Below are 26960 nucleotides of genomic sequence, written 5' to 3' on the forward strand. Positions count from 1 at the left end.
GGGCCCACGTCCCCACGCCCCCACACCCCCACACTCCCACACCCTCACACGCTTGCAACAGTAAGGCCCTGCTCCCATCCCCGCTAAGTCCCGCCCGGCTCCCGGTGGCATCGCCGCGCAGCCCTGCCCTGGTGCGGCTCTGGGCTCCGGGCAGTTGACAGGCGGTGCCCGCGCTCCGCTTCCGGCCCTGATTGGTCCACCGCTGCCCACCAGGCTTCCCCTATTGGCTGCCAGTGATCCCGCCGCGCCCGCCGGTTGGCCGTTCAGCCGTTGCCCTGGCGACGCCGATGTTGTGGTTCCGCAGCGCCCTGGGATTTTGGGTTTGGTTTGCTGCAGCCCGCCAGCCGTGTAAAAACTCCAACGCCGGGCGCCGCGGGCAGCACCCACGGAGACCCGCGGGGAGCTGGTGAGCCTGAGCGGGCTGGAGGACAATGGGGGCGCCCACAGGGGCCCCGGCCTTGTCCACTGTGAGGAGCTCACGGTGCGGGCAGTGCGCGCCGGGGCTGGAGGGAGGGGACCACCTTGTCGCCGGGTTGGGATGAGCACAGGGCGGGATCTCCCAGCCTGCCCAAGTCCCGCGGCCCCTTTGTTACCTGTTGTTTATCCTCTCTGTACCTACTGTATCCTTGGCGTGGACGTGCCTGTACTGAATACCCGACGTGACGTACCCCCTGCTGTGTGCCCCGCACGCACGCATCTCTGCTGAATACCCCGCGTGAATGTGCCCCTGCTGTGTACCCGGAGTGCGTACGCCCCTGCTGTGTACACTGTGTGGACATGCCCTGCTGTCTACCTGGCGTGCATGTGTTCCTGCTGTATACCGGCGTGATGTGCTCCCTTCTGTTTACCTGGCGTCGACATGCCCCCTGCTGTACACCCTGCATGGAAGTGCCAGCGCTAGGCGATCGCAAGGCGCCTGCAGGCGTGTCAGGTGGAGGCGTACAGACCGACCCAGAGGGGGCGCGCAGATTTTGCTTTTGCAGTTGCAGCTTCTGACAGCGGGTCAAGCAGGCAGCGTCCAGAGCACCTGCGAACACCAGGTCCGGCAGCATCTGTCTTTTCCCGCAGCGTGCAGCGCCTGACCATGAGGAACACGAGCAAGGAACTTCAGGGCGCCACGCACCGCTACGCTCCCTGCGGTGAGTGCGCCCTGAGCGCGTCCCGGCCAGAAAGAGCTGGGTGCGTGCACTCTGCTTACTAGACACGCTGTGGACCCGTCGTCCTCTATGTGGGCTGGAGGGGAGTGTGAACGATGGAGGACCAAGTGATAAAACTAACAAGTCAAAGAAAGCCACAAACTGCTCCTGTGCCTGAGTGTGAAATCAAGACTTAAAGAGAAATGTGAGTGGGGGAAGTCTTGTTTTTCTTTATTTTCAACAAGAGAGAACCAAGGCTACCTATCTTGTTCAATCTGGAGCAACAGGATCCCTTGGAAGTTTTCATTGTCATAGTTCAACCCTATACAGTTCTCACAACTGCGTTCCTGAATGTTGACCTGGGAAGTTTCTTTTCTAGCTGAATTCCCTAGGTATTTCATTGAATCCCTAGACCTTGCTCCTACTTTAGACCCCAAGCAAGTTAAACATACATTCTGGTTTTAGTGTCTGGCTACAGGAAAAGGAATTCAGTGAGGTTCATGTCTTCTTATGTGCCAGGGTTTGAAGTGGAGGAGAGGGGAAGGAAGAATAAGTCTTGAGATGCTGTCATCTTTTTCTTTTTTCCTGTTTTTTTTTTTTTTTTTTATTGGGAAAGACAGTAAGAGGGTAGAGAAGAGGGTCGTGGGGATCAGCTGGGACAGCCGAGTTGGAGCTGATCGGCACCCTGGAGCCAGCACATCTGCTCAGAAGTGAACCATATGTGGCCCTGCTGCATACTCTAAGCATGTTGCTAGCCCAGAGCGCTACCTTGTGACCGCTATTGAAGATAGTGTGGCCATGCTGGGGATTGGAAAGGGAACAGCACAGAAGGCCTGGCTGATTTGCCTTTTCCCAGTGGGCTCTGGAGCCTTTATGTGACTTCTTGGTGTCTTCTAGTGGCCTTGTCTGTATGAACAACACTAAGGAACACTAATAACTGCCAGGCACTGTTCTAAGTGCTTTATATTAATATATACTAACTCATTTAACCTCATAACAGCCCTACAAGGTAACATTACCCTCGTTTTATAGAGTTTGGAGTAATTTGCCCAAGGTCACACACTTTGTAAGTGACTCCACAGCTGTTAAGTGAGGCCACAGCAGCCTAAAGCAGGAGCCTGTGCCCCGCGAGTATGTGAGCATATAACACACTGCCTTGTGCCTTAGAGACCAGAAGAGCTGGGGGATCTTTAGTTCATCTCATAGACTGTCACAGACTGTGTTTCCTCACTGATGAAACAAGGGTACTAATATTTGGCAAACGAGAAGGCAGGGAAGGCTATATATAAAAAAATCTATATGATAGTAAATGATTGATATGGTACAAGTGCCAACAATGTGTTTTGCATGATAAAAACTGTGATAACTCTTAGTCCCTTTAACCCTCTGTGTGTGTGTATGTGTGTGTGTGTGCGCACATGAAGTGATCACGGTTGGTTCTTACTGATCCGGGCCCTCGCTCTCTGAGTGCCTCCTTTGCCTGCATTTAGAAATGGCCAACCAGATTCGAGTTCAGTGCCTGTTCACAGCTTCCAGTAATGAGAAGAAGGTAGAAGACACACTGTTCTCTGTGGATTAATTAGTAATCAAAACACAGACTGGAAAAATAAAGCAACAATAAAATGCCTTCTCTCAAAAAGAAAATATTTGAACTGAATATGATCAGACTATGAAGCTGCTAAATTCTCCTATTCATTCTTAAATTGATTCTCTGTGATCTTTTGTGCAATTCTTTAAACCTTTTCCAATTTTTTTCTTTCCTTTACAAAACCATATAGTGTTTATTCAGCTATTTAATGTCCTTTAGATACTTAAAAGATTGTATTAAATACCATCCATTAAAAATTCGATGTCTAAGCTTTTAGCTTTAAAGGATGGTTACTTCTCATTTCTGTATGCTTAAATGAATCGATTTATTCAGTACTATTTTCCTGTGTGTCTACTGCGTTAGTCAGCATTCTCCACACCAACACAACCAACAGCATATCCATGTCTACCTTTCTATATACATACACATATATACATAGATAGATAGATAGACAGACAGATAGATAGATAGATAGATAGATGTAAGAGAGAGAGAGAGAGAGATTTGTTTTAAGGAATTGGCTCACATGATTGTGGAGGCTGGCAGGTTCGAAATTTGCAGTGCAGACCAGCAGGCCGGAGACCCAGGGAAGAGCTGATGTTGCTGTTTGAGTTTCAGAGCAGTCTGGAGGAAGAGTTTCCTCTTTCTGGGGGAATCTCTTTCTTTTCTCTTAAGACTTTCAATTAATTGCCCACAAAAAGAGTCAAACTCTGTAAAATATTTAAAGAGGTTTATTCTAAGCTGAATATGAGTGGCCAAGGCCTGTGACACAGCCCCAGGAGGTCTTGAGAACATGTGCCCAAGATGGTTGAGTCACAGCATGATTTTATACATTTTAGGGAGACAGAAGTCATGGAAGACATCAATCAATCCATGTAAGGAATACATTCATTCAGTTTGAAAAGGTGGGATAACTCCAAGTATGTGTGTGTGTATGTGGGTGGGAGTTGGTTCCAGGTCATAGGTGGATTTAAAGATTTTCTGATTGATAATTCGTTGCAAGTTATTAACCAAAGACACAGAATCAATAGAAAGTAGTGACTGGGTTAAGATAAGGAGTTGCAGAGACTAGGGTTTTTGTCATGTAGATGAAGTCTCCAGGTAGCCAACTTCAGAGAGAGTAGATGTAAACATCTCTTTTTTTTTTTTTTTTTTTTTGAGACGGAGTCTTGCTCTGTCACCCAGACTGGAGTTCAGTGGCCGGATCTCAGCTCACTGCAAGCTCCGCCTCCCGGGTTCACGCCATTCTCCTGCCTCAGCCTCCTGAGTAGCTGGGACTACAGGCGCCTGCCACCTCGCCCGGCTAGTTTTTTGTATTTTTTTAGTAGAGATGGGGTTTCACTGCGTTAGCCAGGATGGTCTCGATCTCCTGACCTCGTGATCCGCCCATCTAACATCTCTTATCAGACCTAAAAAGGTGTCAGACTCAATTAATTCTCTCCTGGATCAGGAAAAGAGCTGGAAAGGGAACGGGATTCTCTACAGAATGCAGATTTTCCCCACAAGAGACAGCTTTGTAGGACCATTTCAAACTATGTCAAAGAAATCTATTTTGTGGTAAAATACTTCAATTTCTTTCAGGACCTGCTATCAGTCATGTGATGCTCTACTACAGTCAGGTTGCAATTTGGTCTCTGATTGCCACAAACAGTCTGTTTTTTCAGTCTTAAGATCTCTGTTTTAATGATAATGCTGGTCTGCTGTGCCTGAATTCCAAAGGAAGGAGGGTATAAGGAGGCACGTGCAACCTCCCTTCCCATTATGGCCTGAACTAGTTTTTCAGGTTTACTTTGGAATGCCCTTGGCTGAGTAGGGGGATTCATTTAGTCAGCTGGGGGAGGGGGGGGGCACGGGGCTTAGCATTTTATTTTTGCTTTACTCTGACTGGAGGAAGCCCACCCACATTACAGAGGACAGTCTACTTCACTCAAATTCTACTGTTTTTAATGTTATTTTCATCTAAAAAACGTCATAGACACAGCTAAAATAATGCCTTACCAATATCTGGGTACCATGGTCCAGCCAAGTTGACACATAAAATTAGACATTATATCTACCCAAGAAGAGGATATTGTGTTAGACTGAACATACTGCCCCTGTGACAGGACATTCTGATAAGTGCTACTAAATACACCCAGTCCCTTGTGTCACATTAATTGCATCTTTTGTATCTGACATTCTTCCTGGGTTTTGTTTCTAAAGTTCTCAATCAGGTGTGATTTTTTTGTCTTATATTTGGGTATCTGGTTAATCAATTTCAGATTCAAATAGTTACCTAGAACACCAGGTGTCTGAATGCCCCAGATCTCTTCTCTCTGTGAGGGTCATCAATAAACACTGGTAACTCCAGGTCCCTGGGATTTTGCCAACTCACTTGACAGAAGCTCCCAGTAGGACTCCAGGGAGTCTCCTGGGTGGTCCCAAGCCAGTCTGCAGGGCCTGTCCTGGATGCCCTCAGCTCAAGGCCTTAGGGAGCCTCATGGCTTCACCAGGCCCATGTTCAGCTTCGCTGTCCACAGCCCCTTTCTGCATGGGCTCCAATCAGGAAGGGAAGAAGGGCAGAGAATAGCTCTCCTCCTCCACTCGATTGTGCCTGGCTTCTTCACGGGACCTTTGACAATACAAACCACACAATCTACACTCCCTGTGTTTCAACTTGATCTTTCTCAAGGGAACCAAACCCAGTAACCTTAAGAATCTCTGAGTCTCCACCTGAGAAGTTTTTCCATAACACATAGGCACCTGTTTCCACCATTTTTCAGGAACCATCTAGACCTCTGGCCACCTTTCACTGCTCTCTTTGGCCTCAGGCATAAGCAAAGCCATTATTATCGAAAACAGTAATTACACATTAATAATAATGAAAGGGACAAGGAGAGAGGGAGAAGGAGAGTGATAAGGTGAGATGAACTCTCACGTGGGGAGTCTGGGTAGAGGGAAGGTACTGTACTCGCTCGTGTGGAGACGGGCTGCTAAGCTGATTCTAGCACCCTTGCTTGGTGGACAGGTCTCTTTGACCACTCCCCAGTTCCGCCTCTTGTCACTTTTGTGCTAGTGGTAAATGTGTTCAAACAGGCTGTTATTTCTGTGACAGAACTTAGATTTCAGTATTTTTAGCATACTAAATTTAGCAAATCTTGGTCAACATTTAGCCATATATTCCACAGGCTTACCCATAACGTTTTATTTAAGTGATTTGGGATTTTTCAGGAATGTATATTTCCCAGCATAACCGGAAATACAGTTGTCTTATTTTTATGGAGGATTAGGAGAGAGAGACAGAGACCTAATGAGGCTTGGGTAACTCCCTGGGAAGCTAAAGCACCCATGAAAGAGGCTGAGCCCTCAGAGCTTTCCCCTTGGTTGGTGCCAGTGGTGGCGTCTTGGTGGGCAGTAGAGACTGGATTGCATGGCTTGTGTTATGATTCACATCAGGAACTCAGAAGAGGGCATTTTCTTCCTTGCTAATAGGCTCTGTGGCCTGCACTACTCCACCTGATGGGGCTGTCTGCATAGACACTCTGGTAGAGGACTAGAGGCCACCCTGGCACACAGCAACAGTGTGGCCCTCTGCCTCTCTCCTCTATAGATTGGTATTACCATGTTCCAGTGAAGCGCTCTGAGAAGGCCATGGATGCCCCACCGGCGTCCCAGATCCCAGGTCTCAGCAATTTGGGAGACTCACACGGCAGGGACCTGCCTGGGACTCGGAGATACTGGATAAAAGAAACAGATTCGGAATATGTGAAGCTCGCGAAACAAGGCGGCAGGCCTGGTGAGCCCCCGCCTGCCCTGTTCAATGTGGCAGCCTCGTGGGCGGTGAGGGGGGCGTTTGTTCCTAATTTCTTCCATATAAAAATATTACTATAGAGTCTACATGTTTAGCTTAGGGCCTTTGGAAATTTAGTTTAATTAACTAGGTGTAGGGATGGGCATGCTCTCCAGGGATGAGCTAATTTTTATGATGTTAGAATAAATAGGCCGAATTCACAGAATTGCCTGTGTAGGATATTTCTTCTGAGTAATGCCTTTGCGATGATCCAACCTTCCCTCACCCACTTTATATTCTTATTACAAAGAGAATCTCAGGAAGTTGCCTCCAAGAGAGAATCTGTCTTTGCACGCTACCAACTCTTGGCTAATTTTTGAAAAGGTTTTGTTTCCTGTTGTTTATTCTCATTGCGGCTTGTCCTTTGTATGAAAATGTTTTAGAAAATGAAGACCATAGATGAGTTTCAGTGTGATGTTGATGAGGATCAAATTTTGATACATGATTTAATTGAGAAAGGACTGCTTAATCATGCTAAAAACTAAGGTATTTGAGCTCAACAGAAATTACTCAGAGGGTTGGGAGATCACATCTAAAATGTCTCAGAGCCAGTCTTGGGGTCAGTGACTTTGAGAGACACTAACCTTTTTTCCCCTCTGGCTGCCATTACTCCTGTGGGGATTGTCAGAAAGAAAATGGGAAGCAAAATGGTGACATCTTTGCTTTAATATTAAAAGGTTGGACTAAACAGTTTGATGGACTAGGTGTGACACTCAGAGAACAGGACCTAGACATTTTTTCTTAGATTCACCTCCTCCTGCTGTTGTTTAAAAGAACATTAAGGGGACAAACTCTGAATGTCGGTAAATCAGATAAAAGAATTGCATCAATAGTAGTTTCCTGAATGTGATCATTGTGCCATGATTACATCAGGAATGTCTTTTGGCAACATCCGCTGAGATATAGGGGGATGACTGGGCATTATGTCTGCAACACGCTGCCCAATGATTCTGAAAACAATAATGACAACAAAAATAATAATGAGAGAGAGGGATAGACAAAGAGAGAAAACATAAAGCAAATATGGTAGAATATCATCTGGGGAGCCTAGGTCAGGGTACAGGGGAACTCATAATATTCTTGCAATGTTTCTGTAAGTCTGAAACATTTAACAATGAAAAGTGCTTTAAAAGTAAAAAAAAAAAATGAAAAGTTAAAATTTTATTATTGATAGTAATAGGTCAACCAAAGTTGTCTGCTACTGCCATGGGCACTGTTATCATTTTGCTGTCCTTATTATCAGGAAAGTCAGTTCTTCCCACTCCCTGCTTTTTGAAACCAGAGGAGGGAAGTGTGGGGAGCTAGAAAGCAAGTGGGTGAGTCGGGAGCTGGCCTGGGCCTCTGAGAAGGACCCTGTACTCTCTGTGCCTCTCAGGGTTGGCTCCAAGGTGACTGTGAAATCTCCCAGGTACCTTTCAGGGGCTTGTATCCTACTTCCCATCTGGAAACCTGGAGGGGTAGCTTCTTCTGGAAATGGTGGGGGTGGGGTTAGGGACAGCTCCACAGTGGCAGAGGACAGTCAGACTGTCCTATGCTAGGAGAATGGTGTGGGGGTAGCTGAGGATGAGGGAGCCAGCATGTGCAGTCCCTGGAGACCTCAGCAGTGGAGGGACGGGCCCCCTCCAGGAACTGGTGGATGCTGGCCTGCATAGATGCAGCTCAAGACCAGGAGCTCTGTCCAGATCTGCAAAGAGTGAGATGTGGGGAGGCATACAGGATGTCCCTTCTTGAGCACAAAGCAGGACGCCCAACTGTCAGCCTGTGCAGAGACAGGTGAGGATCAGGGATGCTCTGTTAGCCCCTGGATCCCAGAGGCAACCCCAGGGAGACCTACAGTTCCCCTTGTAAATTGAGCCTATCACTGGCAATGCTGTGTGTCTGTGTAGGGGCAACGGTGTGTCTCACAGCCATGTCATTTTCTCTTTGAGATTTGTTGAAGCACTTTGCCCCTGGGACCAGGAAAGGCTCCCCGGTGGCCTACTCCCTGCCAGACTGGTACATCCACCACAGCAAGCCACCGACAGCCAACCAGCAAGAGTAAGTATCTTAAAGCACTCACATTGTTGTTTATCTTTACAGGAAAAAAAATAGCCCAATTTGAATTTTAAAAATACAAATGTCTAATACTGATAGTAAGCATGTAATATGACAACTTCAGGTTCTCTTTTACAATAGCCCGCTCTTTGAGGGATATAGCCTAAGTTGTCAGAAAACCAGAGTTCTGGAAACCCTGGCATTTTGTGCCACCCTAGAGTCGTGTGTCTTTGGGCTCCTTCTTGGTAAATTGCGCTGTAGTGTTACCGGCGGGTCTTTGTTCTTAGAGCTCCCAAGATGGTGGCAAGCCTTTTGTTCTCTGACCTGGGATTCTTGGCCTCACGGATTCCAAGGAATGGAATCTTGGGCCATGCGGTGAGTGTTATAGCTCTATTAGAAGATGTGGTTCACGAAGAGACCCTTGGAACCCAGCGACTAGTGTTCAGCTCCATTAGGACAAACCCAGGCACTTAGCTGTGCAGGAACAATGAGGAGCCTCTAGCCCGATGGGGAGTGTCAATGGGTGCCTCGCTGGATCAGAAGTGCAGTGGACACTCTGCCGGATCCGAAGGGTGGAAATTAGCGGCAGGTCTGCGACGGAGGCAATCAGCAGTGGTGGACAGCGGGCGAAAGCTCAGCTCAAGCCGGGGCAAACACAGACCAGAAGAGTGTGCAGTTGCAAGATTTAATACAGTGAAAACAGGGCTCCCATACAATGGGAGGGGACCCAGAGGAGTTTGCCACTGCCAGCTCAAATGCCTGGGTTTATATCCCGATCATTGTCCCTCCCCCTGTGCTCTCAGGCAACAGATGATTGACTATTTCATTATCTCCTGCTTTTAGCCTCATTGATATTTTAGTGAGCTCTCTTTACTACCTGATTGGTCGGGTGTGAGCTGAGTTACCAGTCCGGTGTTTAAAGGTGGGTGCGGTCACCTTCGCCAGCTAGGCTTAGTAATTCTTAGCAGGCCTAGGAAATCCAGCTAGTCCTGTCTCTCAGTAGGACTGACCACATCCTCCTGACGTAGAAATAGCAGCCTATCCCAAAGGGTTCTCATTAAAGACAAAAGACACTAGGTAAAGCTACAAATATATGAAATCCTGAATTTCTATGTTCAGTATTGAGTTATGAGGAGCCATTTTTCCCATAATATTTGAAATGTCTAAGAAATTTCTATTTGTGGACATGCAAACTTTATCTCCAAAACCACCTCTCTTGGATTGAGAGGTAAAATGAAAAATCATTTCAGGCCATTTCCCCATTTTTTTTGGCTTGAAAATAGGACTACCATAGATACATTTCCAGGTAGTTATCTGGTGTTACTTGAATGTTCTGCCATGGCCACAACGCGACTTTTGTCTTCAGGATTCTGGTTCCCTCTGTAGTTTAAAATGAATACGCAGGGTGGCTCACACCCAGGTGGGTGGATCACCTGAGGTCAGGAGTTCGAGACCAGCCTGACCAATATCGTGAAACCCCATCTCTACTAAAAATACAAAAATTAGCTGGATGTGGTGGTGTACGCCAGTAGTCCCAGCTACCTGGGAGGCTGAGACCGGAGAATTGCTTGAACCCAGGAGGCAGAGGTTGCAGTGAGCCAAGATAGCACTGCTGCACTCAAGCCTGGGTGACAGAGCAAGACTATCTCAAAAAAAAAAAAAAAAAAAAAAAAAAAAGGAATACTCTGTGCTAACAGAGGTTACATCAAAGTGGATGAGCTGAGCAAGAAGAGAGAGTCTTAGAAGGGGAAGCAGGAGACTGGGGGCACTCCTGCAATGCTGCTTGCGCTTGCAAGAACAGAGCAGAGCAGGCAGCCTCAGGTGAGAGTAGAAAGCGAGTACCCCAGGCAGATGTGGAGGGATGGGTTTCCTGAGCACCCTTGACCCTGAGCTCTGACTGAGGGGTGCCCAGTGGTCCTGCGGCTACTGGACTCTAAGCAGCTGTGCACTTTCTTGCAGCCGAGGGCGGCTCCTGCTCTAGCTGGGTGCCCTGAGCCAACGGTTAATTCTTGGAGGGAGGTGGGGGCACTTCATGTCTCTGGGGTGCTCCTGGAGAGCGTTACCTCAGGCATGCCCCTTCCTCCCATATCCACACTTCCACATGGACTTTTTCATCTCTTCTTTCTGCTTTTTCCTTCCAAACTGTTGGTACCCCTGTCCCTTTGCTGTCTCCTCCCACCCTATATGTCCTTACTAATTGTCCAAGCCTTCTAGTGATGATCTACTTCTGGGGCCTTCAGTGTTTTTCGTCCTCCTGGGACCTTGTCCTCCTCTGGACTGCAGACCACCTGCTCCAGGTCCTGGGACAGGCCGAGGATGTGAAGAGTGGGAAGCACAGGAGAAATTCTTCCTTCACTGAAAATCTGGGAACCCAGGAGCTACAACTTAACACGCTTTTTAAAAAAATTGTCCCTCCCTTTGTTGTTTTCAATGCTCATCTGTCTCTGTGGGCTTTTTACTGCCCTCAGACTGTATCAGAAGTGGGAGGGCTGGGGAGAGGTGCCGCTTCTCACACCTGTGTTCCCTGAGCAACTCAGCCACACTCGTGGCTTCTCTTACTGGGTATCTGGGGCCACCTTCCAAGCCTGCATTTCCAGCCTCTGACCGCTGCTCCCTGGCCTCTTCACTCGCTCTCTCAGAGGACCCCAGCCACCTCTTTTAGGGGCTTTGCTGCAGTGGTGCCCAGGACCCTATTCCTCAACCTTGCCCTTGATGCCCACTTTGCAGCTGGGGCCTCTTCTCAGCATCCTGGAGCCCTGAACAAGTGCAAATGAGGAGCGGGACATTGCGGGGGGGGCGGTCCCTGCAGCCCCTCAGACTCTGCGTGGTAGAGGGGGTTGTGCTGCCGTGTCAAATTTGAATGCAGTATTCTTCCCTGTTCAAACCTGGTTATGTGTACAGATCTTCGGGGATCTAAAGGCTGAAGCATTCCAGTGCCTTTGATGCCCCTTCTGTATGCGCTGTGTGTATGGGAAGACTGGTTGCTAGTTTAAATGCCCACATTAAAAATGACCATCCAACAGGAAACAGAGCATGTTATTATTATTTTAAATGAACATGTTAAATGGTAAATGTTTAAGGGTGTTTAGTTATTTTAAGGGGTCAAAGTGGTAGATGCTATTCTAAAATAAATAATTATTTTAGAAGATATGTTTTATAATTTCATATTTTAGTATATCTCGTTTTACTAATGTTGAGACCTTGTGATTTCTGAGTGGCCCTCCTGGGAGGCAGGCCCTGGAGGGGTTGGTGTGTTGCTTAGCAGGCACAGGAGGGAAAGGCCTGTCTGTGTTTTCAAGGAGGATGGGTAGTGCTGATGTCAAGAGAGACGGAAGAGAAGAGAATAAGGGAGGGAGAGAAAGAGAAAGAGGGAAAGAAGAGGAAGAGGAAAAAGAGAGAGAGAGAGCAAGAGAGGGAGAGAGAGAGGAGAAAGGAAAGGAGGGAGACAGTGAGAGAGGGAGGGAGACAGGAGAGAGGGAGAGGGAGAGCCAGCAATGGAGATGAAAGGGAGGGAGGGAGCTGAAATGGCTCTGAGCACCAGGCTATAACTGCTGTCTGTCCCTGCAGAGTGCGGGCTGTCTCCATGCCGGATTACATGGTTCATGAAGAATTTAACCCTGATCAAGCCAACGGTAGCTATGCATCCAGAAGAGGGCCCTTCGACTTCGACATGAAAACAGTTTGGCAAAGAGAGGCTGAGGAACTTGAAAAGGAGAAAAAAAAGGTGATGGGAGCCCATAAATAGATGGCATCCGCATCCGCTTTGCTTCTGTGGCCCCGAGTAATTAAGTGCTGTGATGTTAGCTGCTGGTGGTGTCTTATGTTGCCCGTGGCATCGGCCACGTGCTCTGTGTTTTAAGTTTGGATCTACTAAAAGGCAAGCAGCCACCATACTGTGGTCTTTCTTTTTCTTTTTATGAATAATGACTTTAAGAGGTAAGATTCCTTTTTGCTAAATGATTTACAGATAGTTAATGCTTATCTAGAGGAAAACTGGCTTAGCACTTCTGATCTGGCAAATACAGAAAAGGAATTTTATATTTAGTTATCCCATTTCTGAATGTTTTCATTTATTTAAGTATTAAGCGTTTTCTGGAATACTCTTTGTTGATAATAAAGGAAGAGAAGATGAATTCTCTTCTTCTATGTGAAGTCCTGGTGGTGCATTTGATCGCAAAGGAGTGACTGGCCGTGCAGTGAAGTCTTCTCAGAGGATGTGTATTTTAAGAATGCAATGAAGAAAGTTGGAAGCAATCTTGAATTGGTGGCTCTGTTGTTGGGAAGTCTTGATCAGAGGCCCTTCTCTCCCCTTTCCTTGGGGCTGGAAGGAACAAGAGCCAGGCCTGCAGCTCTGCCAAGGGCTCAGTATTGCCTGGGGCTTCAGCACCACGTCTCAGATTAGTCTCAGTTCTTGCAACTCTGGGGTTTGTGAGTGAAACGGTGAAGTTCACATTACAAATAACAGTAGTGTTTGATACTGAGAATAAGAGTGAACACTCTTGTCACCTGACAGGTGATCATTTTGAACAGTGAAGAGAATGGATGTGTCTCAGCATAGGCGGCAGTTGTTATGAACTATCTATGCCTGATTCCTAGACTGTTGCCTCAGCATCTTGGTTTGAAGGGAAACCCCTCAGTTTATTTTGGGGACTTCAGTAGCTGAACACCAAGTAGAATGTCAACTGGCTGCAATGGGCCACATGCTTTTTCTTTAAGATCTCCACGTCCAGCTGTGATTCGGATTTTGGGTTGTTTCCGTGATCCGTGCAAAGGCACTGGACCTTTTATTGTTGTTTTTTGTTTATTTTTTTAATTAGAGAGAAGTTCTCTCTCTGTCACCCAGGCTGGAGTGCAGCGGCATTATCATAGCTCACTACACCCTCGAACTCCTGGGCTGAAGGGCTCCTCTGCCACAGCCTCCTGAGTAGCTGGATCTACAGATGGATACTACCGTAGACACTCAGCCGAAATGGACCATGTTAAGAATCAGATCTATCTCTTAGTGTTGTGCAAGTGGCCAATTACACTGAGTTACAGCCTCTAGTGACAAATGAACCTTTGGATATTAACCATGGTTACAGCTCACATCTACAGAAATCTTAAAATGCTAAATGCTATATCACTCTCAAATCAAGTGGGGTTTCTAAGTTAGTACCCATTTACAAAAGGTGTGCTAGGGGCTGCACAAAGTTCCGGAAGCCAGCCCCTCACTGTGGGGAAGGAGATAGGGTGACAAGCGGTGGTGGTTAAAGATACACATGCTGAATATTTAACAGGTAGAGGGACATGATGTCGGGTAAGGTGCAGGGGATGAGCACCGCATCGGGATGGACTCCGATTGCCCTAATAAGACAACACAATCACCACTTTGGTAAGAAGGTCACCTATGAGTGATGATCACATCCTGGGCGTGGGCCAGCCGACAGAGTGCTTCCTCAACTGTGCCCTGGCCCCACATGGGGCACGTGGTGGACGCTTGACAAGACTTAGGGCACATGTGTTGCCTGTTGGTTACCAGCATTCATGGGGGTCTTGCTCACCTACAGGGTGATCGGGGGATCTTGTTTCCTTTTTTTGAATAGCCATCTTTTCTTCCTGTAATTGTTAGTAATACCTCCATGGATTTTGTTTGCTTGGTTTTGTTTTTTCCAGTTTTCCTATAGCATTTATTTATATTTCTTTTAATAAGAAATAATTTACATAGAGCGAAACTCACCTTTTATAGAGAACTGCTCTCCAGGTTTTGACTAAGGTGTTTGTGTACCACCACAGCCGTCAAAGAACATAGCAGTCCTGTCGCCCCCAGCATTTCTACGCCTTTTTGTGGTCAGCCCTCACCAGACCCTTGCAAGTCCCGATCTGTTTTCAGTCTTTATAGTTCTTCTGGACAGAGCAGGGGCATCGCCATCTTGGACAAGCCTCTCATTCTAAAAGTTCACCTTAATAAAAACTGCCTAAATCCAAGGGGCATCAGCCTAATGGCTAAGGTCAACACGACCATGAACCACAGGTAACATCTCCAACCAGAAACATTCAAACTCCTCCCTGACCAGAGACGTGGTGGCCCCTAAATAAGCTCCCTCCAGCCAGGAAGATTCCAGGCCCGAGTTAAGCGCCCTCCGGGCTGAAAGATGCCTGCCCCGAGATAACCTCCCCTCCTCCCAGAGAGTTTCCAACCCCACCATGAACTTCTCCACACACATGGACATTCCAAGCTTCTCATAAGCCCCCTCACCCTAAAACCATATATACTTTTAGTCTGTAAGAAAAAGTGCTCCTGACCACAATCGGCCAGGAGCGCCTCTCAGGTTTTAACTAAAGAAAACCTGTCTTTGACTGTCAAGCCACATTTCGTGTTTCTTTCCTCTTTCTTTAATTCGTACGCTTCCTTTTCCAGAATGTGAAATCAACGGAATCATACGGCGTGGAGTCTTTCCTGCTTGACTTCTCCAATATGGTGTAATGCATTTACATTATGCATCTACATTACATACGCATGGCCGTGCTGTTCCGAGTATCAGTAGTTCATTCATTTCTGTTGCTGAGTTTCATTGGCTGATCATGATACCATTTGTTTATCCATTCATTTGTTGGTGGACATCTGGGTTGCTTCCAGTTCTGGGTGATTATTACAAAAGCATACAGGTGCTTTTGTGAACATATGTTTTCATCCGGGTGTGGGAAATTCCTTCAGGACCAGGCTCTTAGCTGTTCATTGTTTTTCCTCCTGAGCAGATGGCATCTTTACTCGAATATAGCAACTGCTTTTGAGTTACAGATAGTCCCTTTTACATGACTATTTTGTTGAATGAGATGATTGCTGAATTATATTTTATTGTGACCATTTACAATAACCACATTGAAAGTCCAGCCCTATAAGCTTTGTATCTTTGCTACCATTGGTGAGTTTTCTTCTAGTTGTTGAGTGCTTTCCACTAACTCAGGGTTTTGTGTGTTTCCTCACACAGCTGAGGCTACCGGCCATTGACTCAAAGTACCTAAGCAAAGCAGACACCCAACTTGGCCCTAAGGACCCTACAGGAAGTAGACTCTCCTTCCCCCCCATGTAAGTGCTTGAGCTACACCCGCACTGTCTGGACTGGGTTTGGGTTTGGCCTTCCGTCTTTCATCCGGTGATGACTGCGCCAGTGACAGCATCCACACAACTTCCCGAAGCCCTGTCTGCGGCCTGGCCTGGCTGTGCCTGTCGCCCCCTCACTGTGGTTTCTGTTCCTTCCTAATGTCATTTTGCCGCTGTTGAACACATCTGCCCTTCCAGGTCATGCTTGCTGCAGGTTGGCAGTGTGGAGGCCCTGCTTCTCCATCACAGGCAGGCTGTGTCCTGCCTGAAGCACCGGCCCCCTCCAAGATACCACCCTCACCATAGTTTGCCGGGGCTGCTTGTCCTGCATGTAGGGGCCACTAGGTCCTGACGTTTCTGTGTCCAAGGCCTGAACTGAGGTGTCTGCGCCTTGTAAGCATGCTGGCTCTGTTTCCAGTTGGAAGATATAGTAGGCACACTGACATTTGCTTATCCTCCAGCTGGAGAGTGAAATCCCTGAGGCCTTAGGTGTCTTCTTACTCTCCCAGATCCAAGTTTAATGCTAGGATAAATGTTATTAATTACCTGACTAATTCTTCAAACAGCTTCTTGTCCAATGGGGAAAAAATAATCAGATACATTGCGTTGTGACAAATGCCATGACAGCACCAAGCTAGACTGATAGAGAGGGGAATATACATGTATCCATATGTGTTTATATATATGTAGGTATATAGGTATACCTAGACATGTATTTATAGATGTGCAAGAGAGAGAAAATGAAGCATTAGGAGTGGCCTTGATAACAAAGTGATTGGGCGCAAGAAATCCTCCCACTCAGCCTCCCAAGTAGCTGGGGCTATACGCATGCACCACCACACCCAGCTGATTTTTTATTTTTTGTAGAGACAAGGTCTCATTATGTTGCGCAGGCTGGTGTCAAACTCCTGCACTCAAACAATCCTCCTGCCTCTGTCTCTCAAAGTGCTGAGATGGAGGCTCAGAGAGAACAGGTGGTGGGTTGCTACTGCTCGAGCTGAAAGCTCACACTACCTTAACCATGTCAAACTGCCCTGTCACTCTTCAGTGTGGGTCAGGGTAAGATATGTGAAGACGCAGTAGGTGGTGAAAGGCTAAGCTAACATCAAGAAATGACTGGAGACAAACCTGTGTAAGAGAGTAAAATAGCAGCGGGTAACCATTGATAAGGACAAGAAAGAACCAATAAGAAAGCAATCATTTCTTTTTTTTTTTGAGATGGAGTCTTGCTCTGTTGCCCAGGCTGGAGTGCAGTGGTACGAACTCAGCTCACTGCAGCCTCCACTTTCCAGGTTCAAGTGATTCTCCTGCCTCAGCCTCCCAAGTAGCAGGACTATAGGTGCCTGCCACCACAGCTGGCTTTTTTTTTTTTTGAGACAGAGTCTCGCCCTGTCCCCCAGGCTGGAGTGCAGTGGTGCGATCTTGGCTCATTGCAAGCTCCACCTCCCCTCCTGGGTTCACGCCATTCTCCTGCCTCAGCCTCCTGAGTAGCTGGGATTACAGGTGTCCACCACCATGCCCGGCTAATATTTTGTATTTTTAGTAGAGGTGGGGTTTCACCATGTTGGCCAGAGTGGTCTCAAATTCCTGACCTCAAGTGATCTGCCCGCCTCGGCCTCCCAAAGTGCTGGGATTACAGGTGTGAGCTACTGTGCCCAGCCCCCTTCCTTCCTCCCTACCTTCCTCACTTCCTTCCGTTCCTTCCCTCCCTTCCCTCCCTCCCCTCCCTCCCTCCCCTCCCTCCCCTCCCTCCCCTCCCTCCCCTCCCTCCCTCTTCCTTCTTTCTTTCTTTCTTTCTTTCTCTTTCTTTCTTTCTTTCCTTCCTCTTTCTTTCTTTCTTTCTCTTTCTTTCTTTCTTTTCTTTCTTTCTTTTCTTTCCTTTCTTTCTCTCTTTCTCTCTTGTTCTCTTTCTTTCTCCTTCCTTCCTTCCTTCCTTCCTTCCTTCCTTCCTTCCTTCCTTTCTTCCTTTTCTCTTTTTTCCTTTTTTATTTTTTTTTGAGACTGAGTCTTACTCTTTTGCCCAAGCTGGAGTGCAGTGGTGTGATCTCGGCTCACTGCAACCTCCGGCTCTCAGGTTCAAGCGATTCTCCTGCCTCAGCCTTCCGAGTAGCTGGGACTACAGGTGTGCACCACCATGTCCAGCTAATTTTTGTATTTTTTGTAGAGACAGGGTTTCATCAGGTTGGCCAGGATGGCCTCGATCTCTTGACCTCGTGGCTGCCTGCCTCGGCCTCCCAAAGTGTTAGGATTATAGGCGTGAGCCACCGTACTTAGCAGTTTTTTTTTTGTTGTTTTGTTTTGTTTTTAAAGGTAGTTCTGAGCAATCCATTACTATGAAGGAAGGGAGGGGGTGGTGTTTTCTTAGGAAGGCTTCCCAGTGAAATACTAGAATTATTACCAATTCTTAATTGACTGTCGCAAAGAAAGATTTTGGAAGCTGAACTAAACATTCTCTCATCCCTGTACAAGGGATGCTTTGACATGCACTTGTTATGCTTAAAAATGGAGACAGTGAGACAGACAGAGAAGCAGAGGGAGATACAAAAGGGCAGAGAGAGGTAGAGGGAGAAAGAGAGAGGGAGAGACAGAGAGAGAGAGGTTTGTTAGGTTTGAAGGGACAGTGACACCTATTTAGTGTGTTCACGGAATACTGCTTCTGCTTTATCATTAACCCTTGTGCTTAAGTTTCACATTACTTTTACTCTTTTTAAGGCCTGGTCAAAAAAACAGTTCACCTACCAATTTTTCCAAACTCATTAGCAATGGTTATAAGGATGAGTGGTTGCAGCAGCAGCGAGCTGACTCAGGCAAGAGGACCCCAAAGATCTCCAGGGCATCAGTGTCATCTCAGTCCCCACGAGACCCGGAAGGTCCCCAGGATGCAGCGAGGCTCCAGGACGCAGAGGCTCCTGAAGGTCCTGAGGATGCCCCAGGTGAGGCACAGGCAGCCATCTGTGTTTACTGGAGGCTTGGTTAATTGTGATGCAGCAGCTGATGTTCTTATCGCATGATGCTTCTCGTAATGAGAAATGAGTAACCCAAAAACGATGTGAAAACACCCATAGAAGTACCAAGGTTACAGATAAGCAAGAGGGTAATACATGTTTCGCTCTTTCCTCTTTATTCAAATGAATAGCGGAAGTCATGACTTTTGGGGTTTTACATTTTATTTGTTAAAAAGTTTGATAGTCCATTTGATATAACAAACAAATAACATACCAAATAATATCAACTTTTAATCTTCCAGATCCAAAAAATGTTGACCCTAAAATGCTTAGACTTTTGCATAAGCAACTGGTCCTTTTTGAGATCACTTTTTAAAAATTTTTGAAAATAAGTCAAAATTCAACTTAAAATTACTCCATTATTGGCATATCTTAAACTTTGAATAATTTAGAACTTTCTCCGTAATTAGACGTTCAAAGTACTATATTAGTTTTAATTTATTATAATATTTTATTTTATTTATTTTTTGAGACAGAATCTTACTCTGTTGTCCTGACTGGAGTGAAGTGGCACAATCACAGATCACTGTAGCCTCGAACTCCTGGGCTCAAGCAATCCTCCCACCTCAGCCTCCCAAATAGCTGGGACTATAGGCATGCACCACTACATGCAGCTACTTTTTTGTTTTTCATAAAGACAAGGCCTCACTATGTTGCCCCGGCTGGTCTCACACTCCTGGGCTCAAAAAATTCTTTTACCTCTGCCTTGCAAACTACTGAGATTACAGGTGTGAACCACTGTGCACAACCACATTCATTTTTATTTTTAATAGTACAGAAAGAATTCATCTTATTTTTTCAACACATCCATCTTAACACCTATTGAGCATTATGTTCAGTATCCATAGCTCTATTAATTATTGACCATTTGCTTCTGGGAAACTTGTTTTTACTCTTGAGGCTTGAGTTCTTTGATTAAGAGGAAAGATGGTGTATATGCCTCTTCAGACATTTCAAGTGTTTGGTGTGGTTATTTGTAAGTGAGGTCACTGCTTGCCATTATTCCCCACACCCTGTTCCTTGCTGTATTTGTTGAGCAAGATCTGCCACTTACTGGCTGACTCTCTCCTTTATTATCCTGGAGGATGAGATGGTGACAAGTTCATATTCAGTGTTGGTAAAAAGCACCCTATTGGCTGGGCACAGTGGCTCATGCCTGTAATCCCAGCACTGTGGGAGACCGAGGCAGGTGGATCACCTGAGGTCAGGAGTTTGAGACCTGCCTGACCAACATGGAGAAACCCCATCTCTACTAAAAATACAAAATTAGCTGGGCGTGGTGGCACATGCCTGTAATCCCAGCTACTCGGGAGGCTGAGGCAGGAGAATCACTTGAACCCGGGAAGCGGACGTTGAGGTGAGCCGAGATTGCGCCACTGCACTGCAGCCTGGGCAACAAGAGGGAAACTCCGTCTCAAAAACAAAACAACAACAAAAAAAGTGTGCCCTATTGAACTTTACAATGCCAAGAGTGTTTTATGACTTATTGTTGTTTTAAGTAATATAGAATTTTTATTAACTCTTTAAGTAATTATGACTTCTTTTAATACTTGGTCTGTTTCGTTAACCTGAACAATGAATGTACTTGTTTTTTATTACAGAGTCTTCTCAAAGTGAGTATTTATAAAGTAACCTGCACCAAAACAAGACAAAAGTCTTACACAAAAAAATTGACGGACATAGTCCTGTAATCTGAGACTACAGCCTCTCCGCAGCCTGGAATGTCCTTCTCCAAACTGCATGCATTCTGACTACAAAGCCTGTGCCATGTATGTTTTAAAAAAATCGGAGTTCCAGAAACATAACTTAGGGAGAGCAAAAAGAGGATTGCTTACACTGTTACAACATGATTCTTCTTCTTTTTTTTTTTTTTTGAGAGGGAGTCTCACTCTGTCGCCCAGGCTGGAGTTCAGTGGCGTGATCTCGGCTCACTGCAAGCTCCGCCTTCCGGGTTCACGCCATTCTCCCGCCTCAGCCTCCCCAGTAGCTGGGACTACAGGCGCCCGCCGCCACGCCCGGCTAATTTTTTGTATTTTTAGTAGAGACGGGGTTTCACGTGTTAGCCAGGATGGTATCGATCTCCTGACCTCGTGATCCGCCCATCTCAGCCTCCCAAAGTGCTGGGATTACAGGCGTGAGTCACTGCGCCTGGCCTATTGTTCTTTTATACATGTTACACAAGCAAAAACATACTTTAGTTCATAGGCACACACTGTATTACTCGCCATGTGAGAGTCATACTGGAAAAGGTAAGTAAAAAGCCATGGGAGACTCCAATTTATTTTTTAGTTTACTTTTTATTTTATTTTTAATTGACTAATAATAATTGCATACAACTATGGGGTGCAATGCAATGTTTTGATATATGTACACATTGTGGCATCATTAAATAAAGATAACTAAAATATCCATTACCTCAAATACTTATGCTTTTTTTGTGGTGATCACACTTAAAATCTGTTCTTTTAACGATTTTGAAATATACAATATATTATTATTAACTTTATTCACCTTGCTGTGAAATAGATCATTAAAACTTAGCTCATCCTGTCTAAGGGAAACTTGGTACCCTTTGACCAACTTCTTCTCTTATCCCATCAACTACTAGCCCATCCCCAGCACCTGGTAGCACATTCTGTTCTGCTTCTATGAGTTCAACTTTTTTAGATTCCATATGTGGCTGCAATTATACAGTATTTGTCTTTCTGTACCTGGCTTAGTTTACTCAGACGAATGTATTCCAGGTTCATCTATGTTGTCACAAATGACAGAATTTACTTCTTTTTTAAAGGCTGAATAGTGTTCCATCGTGTATATACCACATTTTCTTTCCTTATTCATCTGCTGATGCACAGTGAGGTTGATGCCATAGCTTGGTTATTGTGAATAATGCTGCAGAAAATTTGGGAGTGCAGTTATAGCTTTGTGACATACTGATTCCATTTCCTTTGATATATGCCCAGCAGTGGGATTGCTATATCATACGGGAATTCGATTTTTAGTTTTTTAAGGAAACTCCATAATGTTTTCCATTATGGCTATTCTAATTTACATTTCACCTTCAGTATGTAAGGGATCCTTTTTCTCCATATTATCGTCAACACTTACTTTTCATCTTTTTGATAATAGCCATTTTGACAGGTGTGAGATGATACCTCATTGTGGTTTTCATTTGCATTTCCCTGATGACAGTAATGTTGAGCTTTTTAAAATATACCTCTTGGCCATTTACATGTCTTCTTTTGAGAAATATCTGTGCAAGTCCTTGGCCCATTTTTAAATTGGATTATTTGTTTTTTTTGCTACTCAGTTGAGTTCCTTATATATTTTGGATATTAACTCCTTATCAGACTTATTGGAAACTTATACAGTTTCCAAATATTTTTTCCTGTGCTGTGGCTTGTCTTTTTATTTTGTTGTTTGTTTCTTTTGCTTGCAGAAACTTTTTAATGTAGTCCCACTTATTTTTCCTTTAGTTGCCTGGGTTTTTGGTGTTCTATCCAAAAAATCATTGCCCAGACCAATGCTGGGAACTTGTTCCCTGTATTTTTTCTATAGGTTGAGCATCCCAAATCTGAAAATCTGAAATCAAAGGAAATGCTCATTCAAACATTTCAGATTTTGGATTTTTGGAGTTGGGATGCTCAACCAGTAAGTAGGCAAATATTTCAAAATTTAAAAATAATTGAAATCCCAAACACTTCTGGTCTCAAGGATTTCAAATAAAGGATACTCAACCTATAGCAGTTTTACAGTTTCAGGTCTTTTGTTTAAGTCTTCATCTATTTTGAGTTGATTTTAGCATATTAAATGAGATGAAGATCCAATTTTCTGTCTCTGCATGTGGATATTCAGTTTACCCAGCACCATTTATTGAAGAAACTGTCCTTTCCCTCATTGTGTGTTCTTGGCACCTTTGATGAAAATTAATTGACTGTTAATGCGTGGGTTTATTTCTTGGCTCTATCCATTGATCTATACTTCCGTTTTTATGCCAGTACCATGCGGTTTTGCTTACTCTAGCTTTCCAATATATTTTGAAATCAAATAGCATGATTCCATATATCTGCTTTTTTTTTTTTTTTTTTCTGTTTGCTTAAGATTGGTTTGGCTATTCAGAGCCTTTTGTGGTTCCCTACAAATTCTAGGATTTATTTTCTATTTCTGTGAAAAATGTCATTGGAATTTTGATAGGGATTGCATTGAATCTGTACATTGTTTTGGGTAGTATGGACATTTTGACAATATTAATTATTGATCCATGCATGTAGGCTATGTTTCCATTTATTTGTGTCTTCTTCAATTTATTTCATCCATGTTTTATAGTTTTCAGTGTACAGGTCTTTCACCTCCTTGGCTAAATTTATTCTTAAGTATTTTTTAATGCTAATGAGACTGGGATTGTTTCCTTACTTTCTTTTTCAGATCATTTGTTGTTAGTACATAGAATGCTACCAATTTTTGTCTGTTGATTTTGTATCTCGCAATTTTACTGGATTTGTTTATCAGTTTTCACAGTTTTTTGGTGGAGTCTTTAGGGCTTTCTATATATAAGATCACATTGTCACCAAACAGAATATTTCACTTGTCTCTTTATAATCTGAATGATTTCTATTTATTTTTCATGCCTAATTGCTCTGGCTAAGACTTCAGGTACTAAGTCAAATAGAAGTGGTGATAGTGAGTGCCCCTGTATTTCTCCTGATCTTAGAAAAAAAGCTTTCAGTTTTCACTGGTGAATGTCATATTAGCTGTGGGCTTCTCATGTATGGCCTTTATTGTGTAAAGGTACATTTCCTCTATGCTTAATTTGTTGAGAGTTTTTATCATAAAAGGATGTTGAACTTTGTCAAGCACTTTTCCTGTATCTATTAAGGTGACCATATGGTTTTTGTCCTTCATTCTGTTAATTTGGTATATCACATTTAATGATTTGCATATGTTGAACCATCCTTGCTTACCAGGGATAAATTCCAAATGATCATGGTTTATGATCTTTTTAATGTGCTGTTGAATCTGGTTTGCTAGTATTTTGTTGTGAATTTTTGCATCTATGTTTATCAAGGAAATTGGCCTGTAATTTTCTTTTCTTATAGTGTCCTTGTCTGACTTTGGTATCAGGGTAATGCTGGCCTCATAAAATGAGTTTGGAAGTGCTCCTTCCTTTTCAATTTTTTTGGAACAGCTTGAGAAGAGTTAGTATGAGTTCTTCCTTTACATGTTTGGTAGAAATTCACCAGTGAAGCCATTGTGTCCTGGGCTTTTCTGTGATGGGAGAGTTTTTTTTTTTTTTTTTTTTTTTTTTTTTTTACCTGATTCAATCTCCATACTCGTTCTTAGACTTCAGATTTTCTATTTCTTCATGATACAGCTTTGGTGGATTGCATGATTCTAGGAATGTATCCATTTCCTCTAACTATCCAATTTGTTGGTGTATAATCGTTCACAGTCGTCCTTTGTGGTCCTTTGTGTTTTGCAGTATCAGTTGCAAGATATCCTCTTTCTTTTCTTATTTTTTTCAGTCTTTTCTTTTTTTCTCTCTTAGTCTAACTAAATATTTGTCAATTTTGTTTATAATAAAAATATTACTCTTACATTTTTGATCTTTTCTATCTTTCCTTCTGCTAACCTTGGGCTTAAATTATTCTTCTTTAGGACCTCAAGTTAAATATACAAATGCAGCAGGTACAGAAGATCACCTTCATAAGATATGATAAGGGTTTTATTATTCTGCATTCTCTTAAGAAGATAGAATTTACTCCACCATTGACAAAATATTACATATCTGATCAAGGGACTATCATTTGATATTCATATAAATATATAAACTTTATATTGCAGGTGTTATGTAATCTTTGTGTTTATATTATCAGCAAGATCTGTTTAATTTTGAAGAAACCTTTTAAGCTTTCAAATTAATGAAAGCCTAAATAAGCAGCAAAGCCCCTAAGAGCTGGAAGAATCATCATGCGGAGAAGAAGATCTGCTCTGCTTAGTTTCTGGATAGCTGAGGCTGGTGTCACTATGAAATGCTTGCTCCCACCTCTCAGTATCTCTGATTTCAAGGCTAATGCTAGAGCTTTTGACATCCACACTCTCTCCACTGTCAGTCTGACCACTATTTTCCTTCCTGTATTTCATTTCCTTGTCTTTTTTCCTATTTTCCCTGCTGTCCATCATGGTTTTAACTTTATAAACAATAGGCAATTTAGAAAGTGCCTTTTTTTCCTTCCAACTAGACATCTCTCCACTTAGAATGTGTTGCTATAACTTTCTGGAGACTAATCTTGTCAAGGCTTCTTATTTTATTTTATTTTATTTTATTTTATTTTATTTTATTTTATTTTTTTAAGATAGGATCTTGCTCTGTTGCTGGGCCTGGAGTGCAGTGGTGCAATCATGGCTCACTGCAGCCTTGACCTCCTGTGCTCAAGTGATCCTTCTGCCTCAGCCTCCTGAGCAGCTGGAACTACAGGTGCATGCCACCACGCCTGGCTAATTTTTGTATTTTTTATAGGGACGAGGTTTCACCATGTTGCCCAGGCTGGTCTTGAACTCCTGAGCTCAAGCAATCTACCCACTTCAGCCTCCCACAGTGTTGGGATTTTAGGCATGAGCCACTACGCCCAGCCTAAGGCTTCTTCTTAATGTTTCTTTCCCTCCATGAGACATAAGATTATTATTATTCTTGTTTATTGCATTTTTTTCTAGCTGTCCTAGATATTTTGACGTGCCCTAAAGCTTGGCATTAGGAAACTGGTACACTATTGTACTTTGAGAGGGTCAGCATTAATGAAGATTTCAAAAGACTTGGGAGCAGGGACGCGTGTCATGCCAAGACTGACAGCCTGAGTTGCCCCACCTCCCTACTCGCCTTGCCCAGGCTATGCTCATACTATTTATTTAATAATTCTTGTCAGTGTGCTTATGTCAGCAGAAACTTTCCACAATACACAGGCAAAACTCATGAATTAAACTGTTTCCAATGGGGCACTCTCTTCTAGTCTACCAGTGCAGAAGTTGTAGTCTTGTGTTTCCAATGTATGATTTATGCCAGGATCATAAGCTCGATTTTTCTGTAGACTCAGAAATAATCCTTATTAATAGGTACAGAGCTATGTGTTTTCTTATATTTAAAATTAAGGTTTTTTAATTTATAGAAAACGTCATCTTTGTCTACTTATTTATTTACTTTGTGTTGCAGGCCCAGAAGAATCTGTATCTGCATCAACACCAGCAGAGCTCAAATAAATCCTGATGCAATATATATTTAGGATAATTTTAAAATGGCTAAATATGACATGACTATATTATAGCTATATTTCTGAGGCTCTTTTTGTATTTTATTAATATAGACTCTCATTGAATAATTTAACTTGTAGCAGATTTAACATTGCTGCATAGAAGGGGCAGGTGTTGGTTTTTGTTTCTTGTGTTTCTCTGGGATGTGAAACACGTGGCTAACAAACACAACTATGGCCTCTGGTACCCTCTGCCCTGCTGGCCTGTTGATGTCCCAGTATCTCAGAACCAATCACTTGCCCCTGTCATCAACTAACATAACCTCCTACTGTGTGAACCACTCTTAGCGGGCATTGCTACTGGATTCTTGACTAGAGGAAACTTACAGAACAGGTGTTAAAACTTTTCCAATATTTGGTATTGCGATCTTTACAGAAATCATTTTCTAGTTACAAAAAAATTTAATTCCAGAATATGGTGATACAGTTTATGTTAAGAAAAATATTTTAATTTATTATGCCATGAATTTATTAACATTTAATATAAAATATTGTAACATTTGCTGTTTTTAAATGTTTGCTATTTTTTCATAAACTGAGATTCAAAATATTATACATTTATTATTTTGTATAAACCTTTAAGTAAAAATATGCTGAGTTTTAATATTTAATTTAGTAGAATTAACAAAAACTCCCAAGCTGAATTACTTTGTTTTATAAATGTTAAATTGTTTATATTTAAGTAATTAGCTGAAATATAGTTCTATGTTTTGTATATTAATTGATTAATAACAATAATTTTATGTGGGAATGTTTTCAAAAAGCCAAATAAAGCCACAGATATTTCAGCTTCTTTCCCAGAATAAACTTATCATGCATTTGCTTACCTAAAATTTAAGTTTCAAATTGGTTCTCTATATGAGACACTTAATTGAGCATATATATCTATATTCATTGATCAAACTGATATGCTACAGGAGAATGTATGCAATATGTAAAAAATGCAAATGGCTGTATGCATTGAATAAAAATCATATGCAATTACA

At 43.6% G+C, this 26960-nt stretch overlaps 1 protein-coding gene across 3 annotated transcripts; it reads left to right on the forward strand.

Moving 5' to 3' along the window:
* The first annotated feature begins 299 nt into the window (after nt 1–299).
* Nucleotides 300–26960, forward strand: C4H7orf57 (chromosome 4 C7orf57 homolog). 3 transcript variants are annotated; one of them, XM_003895998.3, is made up of 9 exons: nt 300–406; nt 984–1139; nt 6314–6499; nt 8482–8590; nt 12155–12311; nt 15556–15653; nt 18381–18601; nt 20275–20286; nt 25878–26960. In XM_003895998.3, the coding sequence occupies exons 2-9, from the start codon at nt 1085–1087 to the stop codon at nt 25922–25924; spliced, it is 885 nt and encodes a 294-aa protein (XP_003896047.1). In that variant the 5' UTR covers nt 300–406; nt 984–1084; the 3' UTR covers nt 25925–26960. The 3 variants fall into 3 exon arrangements, with proteins under 3 accessions (XP_003896047.1, XP_031521271.1, XP_031521272.1); XM_031665411.1 differs by having other exon boundaries at nt 18429–18601; XM_031665412.1 differs by lacking the exon at nt 300–406 and adding an exon at nt 3564–3599 and having other exon boundaries at nt 1066–1139.

This window comes from Papio anubis, chromosome 4 (genome assembly GCF_008728515.1).
Source record: "Papio anubis isolate 15944 chromosome 4, Panubis1.0, whole genome shotgun sequence".
NCBI classification, from domain to species: Eukaryota; Metazoa; Chordata; class Mammalia; order Primates; family Cercopithecidae; genus Papio; species Papio anubis.

Bases quoted from the DNA above. Each gene is read 5' to 3' on its own strand.
- C4H7orf57 (XM_031665412.1), top strand. From the start codon at position 1,085: ATGAGGAACACGAGCAAGGAACTTCAGGGCGCCACGCACCGCTACGCT. The intron at 6,500-8,481 runs GTGAGCCCCCGC...TTTCTCTTTGAG, and splicing joins GAAACAAGGCGGCAGGCCTG to ATTTGTTGAAGCACTTTGCC. The intron at 15,654-18,380 runs GTAAGTGCTTGA...ACTCTTTTTAAG, and splicing joins AGACTCTCCTTCCCCCCCAT to GCCTGGTCAAAAAAACAGTT.